The sequence below is a fragment of the Mastacembelus armatus genome, unplaced genomic scaffold, assembly GCF_900324485.2.
Source record: "Mastacembelus armatus unplaced genomic scaffold, fMasArm1.2, whole genome shotgun sequence".
NCBI lineage: Eukaryota > Metazoa > Chordata > Actinopteri > Synbranchiformes > Mastacembelidae > Mastacembelus > Mastacembelus armatus.
The window spans coordinates 524932-537888 of NW_022872940.1; the positions used below are offsets into that span (position 1 = coordinate 524932).

The 12957-nt window shown below is 45.7% G+C and overlaps 1 protein-coding gene and 1 pseudogene across 2 annotated transcripts in view; one reads left to right on the top strand and one right to left on the bottom strand.

The window, feature by feature from the left end:
* LOC113143888 (NACHT, LRR and PYD domains-containing protein 5-like) overlaps window positions 1-2404 on the bottom strand; it is a 267626-nt gene extending 265222 nt beyond the window's left edge. Inside the window, exons 1-4 of one of the 2 annotated variants that reach the window (XM_026329493.1) lie at window positions 2309-2402; window positions 1816-1921; window positions 1149-1410; window positions 290-358 (exon numbers count right to left, since the gene is read on the bottom strand). In XM_026329493.1, the coding sequence (XP_026185278.1) occupies window positions 290-358; window positions 1149-1401 (322 nt within the window). In that variant the 5' untranslated portion in view covers window positions 1402-1410; window positions 1816-1921; window positions 2309-2402. Of the gene's footprint in view, window positions 1-289; window positions 359-1148; window positions 1411-1815; window positions 1922-2308 lie in introns of both variants that reach the window. The other variant, XM_026329492.2, reaches the window with a different exon arrangement.
* The window catches only part of LOC113143885 (zinc finger protein 208-like), a 905597-nt pseudogene that overhangs the window by 324796 nt on the left and 567844 nt on the right, over window positions 1-12957 (top strand).

The following is a 12957-nucleotide window of genomic DNA, read 5'->3' on the forward strand; positions in this document are numbered from 1 at the left end:
AAAATGTGACACAAGACACTGACAACCCAATTTTCTAAAATATTGGAAAATGTCTTTATAAAACAGCTGGATGAGTTTATGGAAAGTATAAATTACTATGTGAACAGCAGTATGGATTTAGAAGGAACAGAACAACTTAGATGGGGAAGAACATAAAAGCATTAGTGCACATGTCTCCAGATGCAGCTTCTTTTTACTATGTGACTGTAATTACAGCCTTATCATGTCTGATCCATCTGTCCAGGGATGTGATCTGTGTCTTCCACTGATTCAAAACAAGCAGATTTACCTTTAGTGTGAGGAGCTGCTGAAGGGTCCTGAGGAGGGTGAGCCTCAGACGTCTGAGACCAGAGGGGTCCTGGTGAGAGACAAAGGGGGGTGTCTGTTATTTTCATAGTTACGTTCATGTGGATTTGGTTTAGTGTCATTTTTAATGGCCACATGTTCAGACTCAGGTGGACAACACTGCATGTCTTCCTGTTCCAATTGAAACACCAGCCAAGACCAGGATTTTCTCTTAGAACAGCACCAGTGTAATGTTTTCATCACTAACGTGATATCATCTTAAATTACAACATGAACCTTCTGAACTTTCAAGCAAATTCCAATTTAGTGAATTTCAACAAGTACACTCTCTGTACTTTTAAGGCTAGACTTAAAACCTTCCTCTTTGACAAAGCATATAGTTAGGGCTGGCTTCAGGCAACCCTGAACCATCCCTTAGTTATGCTGCCATAGTCCTAGACTGCCCGAGGACCATCGGTGCACTGAGCTCCCCTACCCTTTGTTGTTTATTGTTGCTGTTCTTTTCTCTCTGCTCTATCCACTCACCCCAACCGGTCAAGGCAGATGGCCGCCCAAACTGAGCCCGGTTCTGCTGGAGGTTTTTTCTTCCCTTAAAGTGAGTTTTTCCTCTCCACTGTCACCAAGTGCTGCTCATAAGGGATTTGTTGGGTTTTTAGTTTTAGTTTTTGTAAAGTGCCTTGAGATGATTTGTATTGTGATTTGGCGCTATACAAATAAAATTGAATTGAATTGAATTGAATTGAAATCCACTATCTGGTTGTTGGACAGGATTAAAGTCTAACTGGTAAAACCTGAATTCTGTTAAAAAAACAACACTGTCCTTTCCTCTTCCTGTTACTGACCTTCTGGTCCTGAGCTGATGTCTGACAGACTCTGCACCAGGTCCTTCCTGGGAATCTTCTCTAACACCTTCTTGGTCTCCTCCACAGCTCCATCAAGTCCATATCTCTGCACCATCAGACTCACAGTGTTATGTCTTCTTGTCCCCTCCAGTTGGCTCCTTCTGATGCCTTCCTGCTCCAGGAACCACTTGAACTTTTTAAATTCATCTTCTCCCAGATCCTCTAGAATATCTAATATGTCCTCTGGTCCCATTGTGAGTCCCTGGTGAGATCAGAGACCAGTGTCAACAGTTAGTTGTGTTATTGTTTCTACTTTTGTTGAAGTTTTTACCGGAGCCTGTTCTGACAATTCTGAAATAACAAAAATCCAGATGAATTCCAGATGTTTCTGGAGACAAACTCCAGCTGCCCTGAGTCAAATTTAAACCAAGTGTGAACAGATGGAGTGAGACACTAAAATCGACACTGAGTTCACTTTTTCTAAAGTTTTTCTAAAGTCTTCCCCCAGTCTGCTGGAACTGTGATTTTATGATCTTTACTTTTCAAAAACCTACTTCCTGTCTTTATGTTGACCCGACTATTACTCCTATCCAGGACTTCTACTTCTGAACCCCAGTCCAACACAGACTCATCTTCAGCTCAGTTTTCAGTAGGAACCGTTTCTTACTGTGGGTCTCAACGTTCATGTTCACAATTGAAGTTCACAGGATCAGGTCTGGACCAGTCCCTCAGCTCGATCCTGGAAACTCTGGGACTGTCTGTGGTCCTGACCTCTGCAAATACAAATACGGTTTTATTGATTTCATATCAATCACTAATCAATTTGAAGTTTCTGAACCAGTCCAAAGAGACAGAGACCAGGCTGAGAAAACAGGAAGTTCAGCCATGAAGGCATGAAGCCAGAGTCCAATGGACCTAGAGCAGGCAGAACAACAGCTGTCTTTAAAGCTGGGCCTCTGTTCTGGGCTCAGCTGCAGCTTTAACGTGGATTCTTCTGCGGATCAGGACTTTGTGTCCACAGGAAGTCACGGCCTGTTGTTTCCTCCTTTAGTTTCAGCGGCTTTGTGTGGACCCAGGTTCTTCCCTCCACAGTCCACAGAGAGAAAAGTGAGTGTGAGCCTCCAACAGTCAGATCATAATAATGTTGGATTAACACTCACCTGCCTCAGCTTCACTTTTCCTCCTCCTGCTGTCTGCTCTCAACATGGAGTCTGAGCTCACCCACTGAACACTTCCTGCTGCACCACAGGAAGTCACATGACTCTGTTGTTACAGCAGTACCAGTATACACACGAGTACACTACCTGCTCTGATCTGGGTTTAAAGTTGTACTGCAGCTCTACTGGGTACTGAACTTACAGGTACTACTTATATACTTCTAGCCTGGTTTTTAGTGTATTTACAGTACACTTTGAAGTACACAGCAAATAAACTGTGATATGTACTGTTAGTTAGTACTCACATAACATTGCATGTTGCATAACATTTGCAGCACAGTATAATTATACTTCTGTTGGTGCAGTACACTTGGAGCACACAGTACTCTTGTACCTCTAAGATGTATTTCATACTACAACTATACTGCACCAAGTATCATCAGCAAATCTACAGAAGCTGATGGGGCCTCTTCACCTCTACAGTCCACAGGGAGGAAACTGACTCCCAGACTGGGACAGTACACAACACAGTACTGCAGTACTCACATGGAGCTGTCTGTTATTTCTGTGGATCTATTTTAGTTTGTGCCCAGTTCGTCTCCCTGTGTCGTCTAAGTGCAGCTGAGCCAAAAACCCAGTGTTGGATGTTTGAGCCTCAGCAGCACCACCTGCTGTCCAAAGCAACAAACTACCTAGCTGAAGTCACAGCTCCTCACACATCCTGCAGTACAACAAGGACTTTGACAGCACTGGACTGCTGATACTGGTCCACTGGGAACTCAGGGAGCTGGAGCTGACAGGTAGTGCCCAGACCAGAACTAAAGCTGGTTCTCTTCCTCAGTGTGCTGAGCTGTAGAGCTGGATATCCACACTGATCTCCTGATTCCAGTCAGGATGATTCTTTCATTTGACAACCACACATTTTTCTTGGCAAATGCAAAAGGACTCAAACATGACACATCTGGATTTGAGGCCCACGTGACCTCACTGAGTTCAGCTCATGGCTCATTGTCCCAGTACTTATATATACTGCCATAGAACAAACATCTGCACAATCACATCTGGATTTGTTTCCCATCTAAGCCTCTAAATGTCCAGGCCAATGAACTGTGTCCCACTCTGATGGATCACATGAAACAGGAAGCTTCAGTCATTTTGACATCCAATCATTTTGGAGCTTTTCATTCCAATTAGCAGGAGATCCTTAAGCTGAACAACAGAAATGAGTCCAACAATAAACATGCAACACAATATCAGTGGGCAACACTGATGCAAAGAAATCCACTCCAGACTGTGGAAACCAGCTCAGTCTAAGACTCAGCACAGACCAGTCCAGGTCACAGACTGGACTATAACCAGAACACAGTACTGGTGGTCCAGATTCACTACAAACAACACACTGGTTTGAAACAGAATGAACTTCCTAAGGCACCAAACCACTTTCCTGTCAGCACATCAGCATTTCTGCTGAACTGGCTCCACTGACCTAAAACAGACCTTATGTAGAACTAAATCCAGAGTCCAGTCTCCATGAAACACTGACTGACCATCTGCTCTCTACCTGCCAACATACTGTTTCTCACAGTCCAAGTAAATGCACTTGGAAATCAATTGGGAAAGACGCTGCAGAACTTGCCTGATAATCCTCATGCTTGTAGGTTTTCTTCAGGGACACAGTGATCCAGGTCCAGATGTCTGGACATCCCTGGGTTCACTGCAAACTGGAGCTGCTAACGGCTAATTCTGCTAATTTTAATGGACACAGTATCAATTAAATGTAGCTGACACCATAACAGCATGAGTTTTCAGCATAACAGCATGATGAGTTTTCTAGATGTGAACCAAATGTCCAGTTTCATCCAGAGCAGAGAAAAGTTCTCTACCAGCCAACGAACCAAAACAGCACAGCCCCAGACTGACAGAGACCTCAAATGACTGCAGACAACACAGCAGTGGCCCTTTGGGCCTCCGGCTGCAGTCACTGTGGCTCTTTTCCTAATGCTTCTGCAGGTCTTGTAGTCAGACCAGCTGTGTGGATCTGCAATATATCTGGGCCTCTCTGAACCTGTTTAATAATAATAATAATAATAATACATTTTATTTCATGGCGCCTTTCAAAGTCTCAAGGTCACCTTACAGATAGAAAAGGAAGCATACAGCATGATATACATAGAGTGCATTAAAACAACAGTAACAAGAATACATAAACGGCGGGAGAGAATGTAAAGGCAAAAGCGTGGATTATCTAGGAAGTGGGCGAAGTACAGTACAAGTAAATTGAAATACAGAAACCCAGATGACAGAACAACAAATATGAAACAGTATGAGACAATATGAAATAGGCAGAGGGTGGTAGGACATCACGGGCTGCTTTGAGAAGTTAAGAGAGTTAGGTGGAAAACGCTATACGGAGCAGATACGTTTTGAGTGATGATTTAAAAGTTGATAAGTCCGGAGACGACCGGATGCGATGAGGGAGAATGTTCCAAAGGCGGGGCGCAGTGTGGCTGAAGGATCTAGCGCCCATGGTGGCCAGGCGCGCTGTAGGGGTGCAGAGGAGAGTGGAACTGGAGGAGCGGAGAGGACGAGGCGGAGAATAGATATGAAGTAGTTCAGTGATGTATGGTGGGGCAATAGAGTGGAGGGCTTTGTAGGTGAGAAGGAGGATTTTATAGTTTATACGGAAGGACACAGGGAGCCAGTGAAGTTGTTTAAGGACAGGGGTGATATGATGTGAGGATGGAGTTCTGGTGATGATTCGGGCAGCAGAGTTCTGGACAAGTTGAAGTTTGCGAAGTGATTTGAGAGGTAGACCAGTGAGGAGTGAGTTACAGTAATCCAAACGAGAGGTGACAAAGGCGTTAATGAGTATTGCCGTGCTATCGGTGGTGAGTGAGGAACGGATGCGGTTTATGTTACGGAGATGGGAGTAGGCCGACCGGGTAGTGGTATTGATATGCTGAGTGAAGGAGAGAGTACCGTCTAGGATGACACCCAGGCTTTTAACTTGGGGGGAGGGGGGGACAGTATTGTTGTCAATTTGAATGGAGAAGGTGCTGGTTTTAGAAAGGGTGGATCTGGTGCCCACGAGGAGAATTTCAGTTTTGTCAGGGTTGAGTTTCAAAAAGTTATGGGTGAACCAGGATTTGATATTATGTAAGCAGGTAAGGAGGGAGGGAGGGGGGAGGGTAGAAGATGGAGCAGCAGAGAGGTAGAGCTGGGTGTCGTCTGCATAACAGTGGAAATTGATGTTATGTTGCCTAAGGATATTTCCGAGAGGAAGGAGATAAATAATAAAGAGGAGGGGCCCCAGGACAGAGCCCTGAGGCACGCCACAACTGACAGTAGAGGGCTGGGAGTGGAAGTTCTGGAGATGGACGGACTGGGTGCGGTCAGATAGGTAGGAGGTGAACCATGAGAGGACCGAGCCGGCTATGCCGATGGAAGCAAGGCGACGGAGGAGAATATTGTGTGAGATGGTGTCAAAAGCTGCAGTTAGGTCAAGGAGGATGAGGATGGAGACAAGGCCAGAGTCTGCGGCTACTAGGAGGTCGTTGGTGATTTTGACCAGGGCAGTTTCAGTGCTGTGAAGTTGGCGGAAACCAGATTGAAAGTGTTCGCATAGGCTATTGGCGGAAAGGTGGGTATGGACCTGGTGGTGAACAACTTTTTCCAGGATTTTGGAGAGGAACGGGAGATTGGAGATAGGGCGGAAGTTGTTAAGGTCGGCAGGATCGAGACCAGGTTTTTTTAGAATTGGTGAGATGATGGCTGTCTTGAGTGATGGGGGTACGATGCCAGAACTGAGGGAAGTGTGAATAATGTGGGTAAGATGAGGAAGGAGAGAGGGGAGACAGAGCTTGACGAGGTTGGTTGGTAGGGGGTCAAGTTTGCAGGTTGAGGGTTTGGATTTGAGGATCAGGGAAGAGATAACCGTGGTGGGTGGAATGATAAAACTCGAAAGCAGGGAGGATACTGGTAGAGAGGGAAGGGTACAGTGGAGGCAGTTCGCAGTGTCACAGATGGGGGGAAATTGCTGGTGTATATTTTCGATTTTTGATGAGAAGAAATCCAGGAAGTTATTGCACAAGGTGGTGGAGAGTGAAGGGAAGAGAGGAGTATCGGGAGGGCCCAATAAATTTTTGACAGTGGAGAAGAGGGAACGCGTGGAGCCAGAGGCGGATACAATAAGCGAGGCATAGAAGTCAGATTTTGTTTGAGTAATGGTTTGCTTGTACTTCAGTATGTGGTTTAGGTATAAGTCCTTGTGGGTGGATGAACCGGTTTTTTTGAAGAGACGTTCAAGGCGACGGGCTTGGGTTTTGAGGAGGCGGAGTTCGGGTGTGTACCATGGAGCAGAGTGCGTAAAGGATACAGATCTAGTTTTGAGTGGGGCGAAGGTGTTGAGTAGATTTCGTAGCTCACAGTTGAAATTGGATAACATGTTGGAGAGGGACGGTGTGTAATTAGTACATGAAAGGTTGTTGAGAGCAGCAGTGAAGGAGGGGAGGTCGATGTTCTTTAAGTTACGGAAGGTGATGGTGCGGGAGAGGTGGGTTTTGAAGAGAGGTAGTTTGGAGTTAAAGCAGACTAGTTTGTGGTCGGAGAAGAAGGTGTCGAGGGTAGAACATGACTGAACTGTGACGCCAGAGCAGCAGACTAAGTCGAGGGTGTGGCCTAGAGAATGTGTTGGGGAGGTGATGTATTGTTGGAGCCCAAAGCTGTCCAGACAGGAAATTAGGTCTTTTGCAGCGGTGTTGTTGGGATTGTCGAAGTGGATGTTAAAATCACCAAGAAGAATTATGTTGGCTGACAGAGAGATGAGGTCAGCTAAGAGGTCAGACAGTTCGTCCAAGAAGGTCGGGTTAGGTTTTGGTGGGCGGTAGATAGTGGCCAAGAAGGTTGGTGTGTGACCATGAATACGTGCTATGAGAGCTTCAAAGGACTGGAAGGTGATAGTGGGGTGGATGGATATTTTGTATTTAAGGTTGTACAGTATGGCGAGGCCGCCACCGCGTCCCGAGAGGCGTGGATGGGTGAGATATGTGAAGCCAGGAGGAATAGATTGATTAAGTTCAGTGAAGTCGTTGGGCTGCTGCCAGGTTTCAGTTAAGCACAGGATGTCGAGATTGTGTTTAAGAATAATGTCAAAGATGAGGGATGCTTTTTGAGAGAGGGAGCGAACGTTAAGAAGCCCAAAATGAGTGTTGTGGAAAGGTGTCGAGTCCATGTTTCTGGGGATGTTAGCTAGTACAGAGTGGTTGATCTGGCGTATACCTGATTTTCTAGGCTGAGGTCGGGAGGATGACCAGATGGAGGGGATTGGTAGTATGGAGTCAGATAGTCAGGCATGTGGGACAGAATGGACAGATTGTCCAGTGTTAGTGTGTGGGGTACAGTGAACTGCATGTTGAATGTTGGTGGAAAGTATATGGGAGCCCAGGCGGTTAGGATGCAGACCATCTCCTGCAAAGAAGGCAGGTCGGTTCCAGAAGAGGTTGAAGTTGTCAATGAATTGGAGATTGTAGGACAGGGAGACAGACTTGATCCAAGTGTTGAGACTGAGGATTCTACTGAAGCGGCCAGAGCCTCTTCCAAACGTGGGGATGGGACCAGACATGAAAATAGTCTTACCACAGTTGCTTAGGAGGTGGAGGAGAGAGATAAAATTCTTTTTAGTCAGTTCAGACCGGTGGAGTGACGTGTCACAAGTTCCAATATGAACAATCACTCTAGAGATGGAAGACGGAAGTGTTGGCAGTAATCCAGGAAGCATGGCCAAGATGTCAGAGGGCATAGCTCCAGGGAGACAGTGAGTAGTGGCGTTGAAAAAGCGTACATTCCTTATAATTGAGTCTCCGATGATTAACGTGGTTGGGGGGAAAAGGGGGCGTGGAGAAGACGCCAGTAGTTGGCCGTTTGAGTCGTGTCGTCTTGCTGACTGGCGGGGAGGCGGGGCGGTGACATCGGGTACTGAGGTGGAAGGTGGAGGCGGCAGTTCGGTTGGTCCGTAGCTAGGGAGCCCGTGAGTGTGCCTGAGCACGGCCTCGCGAAGGATCCTACGGCGCACTGATGTAGTAGCTGAGCGGGATGGAGACTGTTTTCCGCCGTGGCAACGGGCTCCGCGAGGAGCACTTGGACTAAGGCGGGGGCGGCGGGTGTCGTCAGAGGGGAGCGAGAGCAGGTGACGGCGCTGAACGACATTGGCGGGTGACGGGGGTTGTTGGGAAACCGGAGCGGAACGATCCGGTACGTGGTTAGCGGATGAGGCCGTATGTAGGTCCGGGGTGGCAGAAGACAGAGGTGCAAATGGATTGGAGAGGTCTAGAGAGGGACGCGGAGACCCGTGGTGATATCTTTTCCGCCCACGAACCGCAACCTCGGTCCAGGAGGACCGAAGACATGGTGTAGAAGAGGAGGAGGGTCGAGGACAGGTTGACGGGTCCCATGGGGCAGTGTCCTGGAGAGTGAAGGTAAGTGTGGAGATCTTCCTCGACTGCTCGAGGGCAACGTCCCTGAAGCTAGTCAGTATGGAGTCTTTCTGTTGGAGATCGTGAGAGAGGCGGCGTATTTCCTGCTTTAATTTGGTGATTTCATTGTTTGCTAGACGGAGTAGTAGATTGGCATTGTCCGAGTTGGTATTGTCAGGTAGTGTTGGCGTTGTTGTTGTTGCTCTTGGTGTTGGTGGCGTTGTAGGAGCCTGGCTGGTTGTGTCGATCGCCATCTTGTCGGTCGCCATCTTGTCGGTGATGCAATCAAGAGTCTCTGTGGTCACCGTGCGCCTGTGCAGTCACTCTGCATCTATTGGTTGTTGTGGGTTTGTGGCTCCGTGTAGTGTTTGTGGGATTGTGTGGAGGAAGCTTGTGATGATAGCAGACTGTGGACAGTAGAGGGCAGCAGGAGACCAGGACTGAGAAGAATAGGCCCTGAGCTTCTGGCTCTGTGTAGCAGTGATGTGGTGAGGTTCATGGCTGGTGAGGCCCTGACACTTTCAGAGTCAGATTTCCAAACATATGAAGCCAATAGTTTATTCACCATTTGATTGGTAGCCTGCACATTAACTACTGGTTATGTTTCATGTCTCATTCTTTACACACAGATGGGTAAGGTACATATTTGGCCCGAACAGAACATTACATTCTCAGCGATTCACTGAGAGTCTGATCCAATTTGGAATAAAAGTGTAGCCCGTTTTTTATGGTCTTCCCCTTATTTAGAAATGAAGTCCCTGCACCTCCTTCTGGACCCAAATCTCCCTGTCTTTTTTGTAAAAGTCCTCCTTATCTTCTTTTAGCTTTAAAGGTCTCTCTGTCTCCATAGAGACTATTGCCAGTGAAGAAAGTCGTCCTTGATCACGTCTATTCCGACTGTATGTTTTGAGTCTTTCCAATGCAGACGATGATCTTTACACAGACTCCGTTGTAGCTGGTCCAGAGAGTTCCAGCTGGATTAACTTTGTGGCCTCAGGAACAGTCAGCACTAGATCCTTCTGGGCCAGAAAGCTGAGACGCTGTCTGGGAGATTTCCATTTCCATTCAGTCCGATGAGATCAACCTTTAGTCTGACAAAGTCAAAGCACCTTGCATATTTTGACAGGCTCTGCAGTTTGAGCTTGCCCAAATAAATGTTGTGCAATGGACAAGGAAAGCTGGCTCACCAAAATGATCAAACCTAGCTTTCATTTGAACACTGACATTGTCCAAAATGTCAGCCACCGATCATATCCAGCAACCATCATTAGTGTGTCAGGGTTCTGGCTCCTAACACAGAACACAGTCCACAGATCAGATAGATACATGCTTATTGTCTGCAACAGCCTGGATTTGGACTCCACCTTGTGGGTGCTGCTCTTGGTAAACGCGGCTTTAAAACATCACCCAGTAAGTGGGTGAGTTTTGTCCCTAGTCCCTCAGCTATTTTCAAACCAGTTGTAGCCATGCATTTTGCTGAATGCATCGGAATGCAGAACACCTTGTTTACAGGGCTGCATTCATCTCCTTTTTAATCTCCTTTTTAATGACATCCCTGCCTGCTTCAATTCAGTCCTTCTGTTTTCTGTTTGATAAGCCAGAAAATATCTTCCATCTTTCTCAGAAAAAGCATGGAAAAGTTCCAGATAGTTTTCCAGAATATAGAAGAGCTTGTACTCTCATCGTTAGCTCCTGTTTGGCCAGGAAGCAGGTTGCATTAATTACCACTGCTAAGCAGATGACACTCAGCTGTATCTATCTAGGAAACCTGTTAACACAAACCAGTTAACCAGACTTCAAGCATGAGTAACTGACATAAAGGCCTGGATGACCAGTAACTTTCTACTTTTAAATTCAGAGAGAACAGAAGTTATTGTATTTACACTTATTAGTCCCACAATGGGACTGGGAAATTACATTACCCACCCAATGTGCACACACACTGCAGTGCATACATACACACCATGAACAAACACCCGGAGCAGTGGGCAGCCATTGCTGTGGAGCAGTTGGGGGTTTGATGCATTGCTCAAGGGTCTCATCTCAGTCATGGTATCGAAGGTGGAGAGAGCACTGACTATTCACTCTGCCCCACCGACAATTCCTGCTTGTCCTGAGACTCAAACAAGCAACTTTCAGTGCATTTACTGGATACTGGATGGTTGGTGGATACCCACTTTGGGATGGGTTAAATGCAGAGCATAAATTCCCAGTATCGGTGACCATATTTGGCTACACAAGTCACTTTACTTTAGCTATCAAGCACCTCTCCTGTGGAACCAGCTCCCAGTCTGGGTTCAGGAGGCAGACACGCTCTGTATTCTTAAGGCTAGACTTAAAACCTTCCTCTTTGACAAAGCTTATAGTTAGGGCTGGCTTCAGGCAACCCTGAACCATCCCTTAGTTATGCTGCCATAGTCCTAGACTGCCCGAGGACCATCGGTGCACTGAGCTCCCCTACCCTAACCCCCACCACCACCTTCCCTTCCCCTCCCCTCTCTTCTCTCCTCCCTCCTCATGTATATTCCACCATTGAATGTCACTAACCTTGTGCTCTCTCTCTCTCCTAGTTTGTGCTCCCTCCCTCTCTCTCTCTCTCTCTGTACCTTCTGCAAGTGTCCCTGGTCCTGGAGCTGTATATCGCTGATGTGCAGTTACTGGCCCCACCAACTTGCAGTGTCTATTTGTTGTTTATTGTTGCTGTTCTTTTCTCTCTGCTCTATCCACTCACCCCAACCGGTCGAGGCAGATGGCCGCCCAAACTGAGCCTGGTTCTGCTGGAGGTTTTTTCTTCCGTTAAAGGGAGTTTTTCCTCTCCACTGTCACCAAGTGCTGCTCATAAGGGATTTGTTGGGTTTTTTTGTTTTTTGTAAAGTGCCTTGAGATGATTGTATTATGATTTGGCGCTATACAATACAAATAAATTGAATTGAATTGAATTGACTACACAGAACTCCAATTTCAGATATCTATAACTGAACTGTGACTAGCAATACATTAGCTTTAGATGTTAGCCAAAAAGATAAATAAGATATCTTTTAAATTTGTCAAATTACAGATATTCTTAATTGAAATTATGACTAGTCAAAAGCCCATTAAAGATATCTGTAATTCAACTTTTAACTAGTCAAAATGTAATTAGAGATATCTGAAATTCACATTGTGGATAGTCAAAATTTAATTGTAGATATCTTAAAGTAGATCATTCAAGTCAATGACCTATTCTTACTGGTCAAAATGTAATTGAAGATATCTTGAATAACAACTTCTAGTTACAATACATTGCAGATGTCAGTGATGTAATTTCAGACATCAAAAATGGAATTGTGACTGGTCAAAATGTAATTGTTAATATCTGAAACTGTTATTGAAAACAGTTGTAGATATCTTGAATTATGGGCATCACAGTGGATGAGTGGTTAGCACTGTTCCCTCACAGCAAGAAGGTTCCTGGTTTGAAACCCATCAGGGGCCTCTCTGTGTGGAGTCTGCATGTTCTCCCTGTGCTTGTGTGGGTTTTCTCCAGGTACTCTGGTTTCCTCCCACAGTCCAAAAACATGTATGTCAGGTTGATTGGTGACTCTAAATTGCCCATAGGAGTGAGTGTGAGTGTGTGAGGTTGTTTGTCTCTATGTGGCCCTGTGATGGACTGGGGACCTGTCCAGGGTGGACCCCTGCCTTTCACCCAAAGAGAGCTGGGATAGGCTCCAGCAGATCCCTGTGACCCTAAATAAGAATAAGCAGTAAAGATAATGGAAGGATGGATATCTTAATTATAATTGTGACTTGTCACATCATAATTTTGACTAATCACAGCGTAATTTTAGATATCTCAAATACAATCCTACAGTAAATATTCAAGTGAAATCTATTTAATGTTAACACTGCTTGCCATAACTAGACACATTGTAATTTTGACTAGTTAAAATGGAATTTTAGATATCTGAAAGGCAATTATGGATAGTCATGCTAACCTTTTTATGTAAAACGGCATCCATAAATACCTTTACTGTTAGGGTCCTGGATTCTGAACTTCCTGCCTCGAACTCTTATTCTGACACTCGATTTCCTGTACCCCTGTTACCTGTTAATCATTCCAAATGGTTTCACCTGGACCTGACCTGGACTCAGTAATTACCTGAATCTGCCACACCTGTAACTGGCTGCATAAAAGCAAAGCGG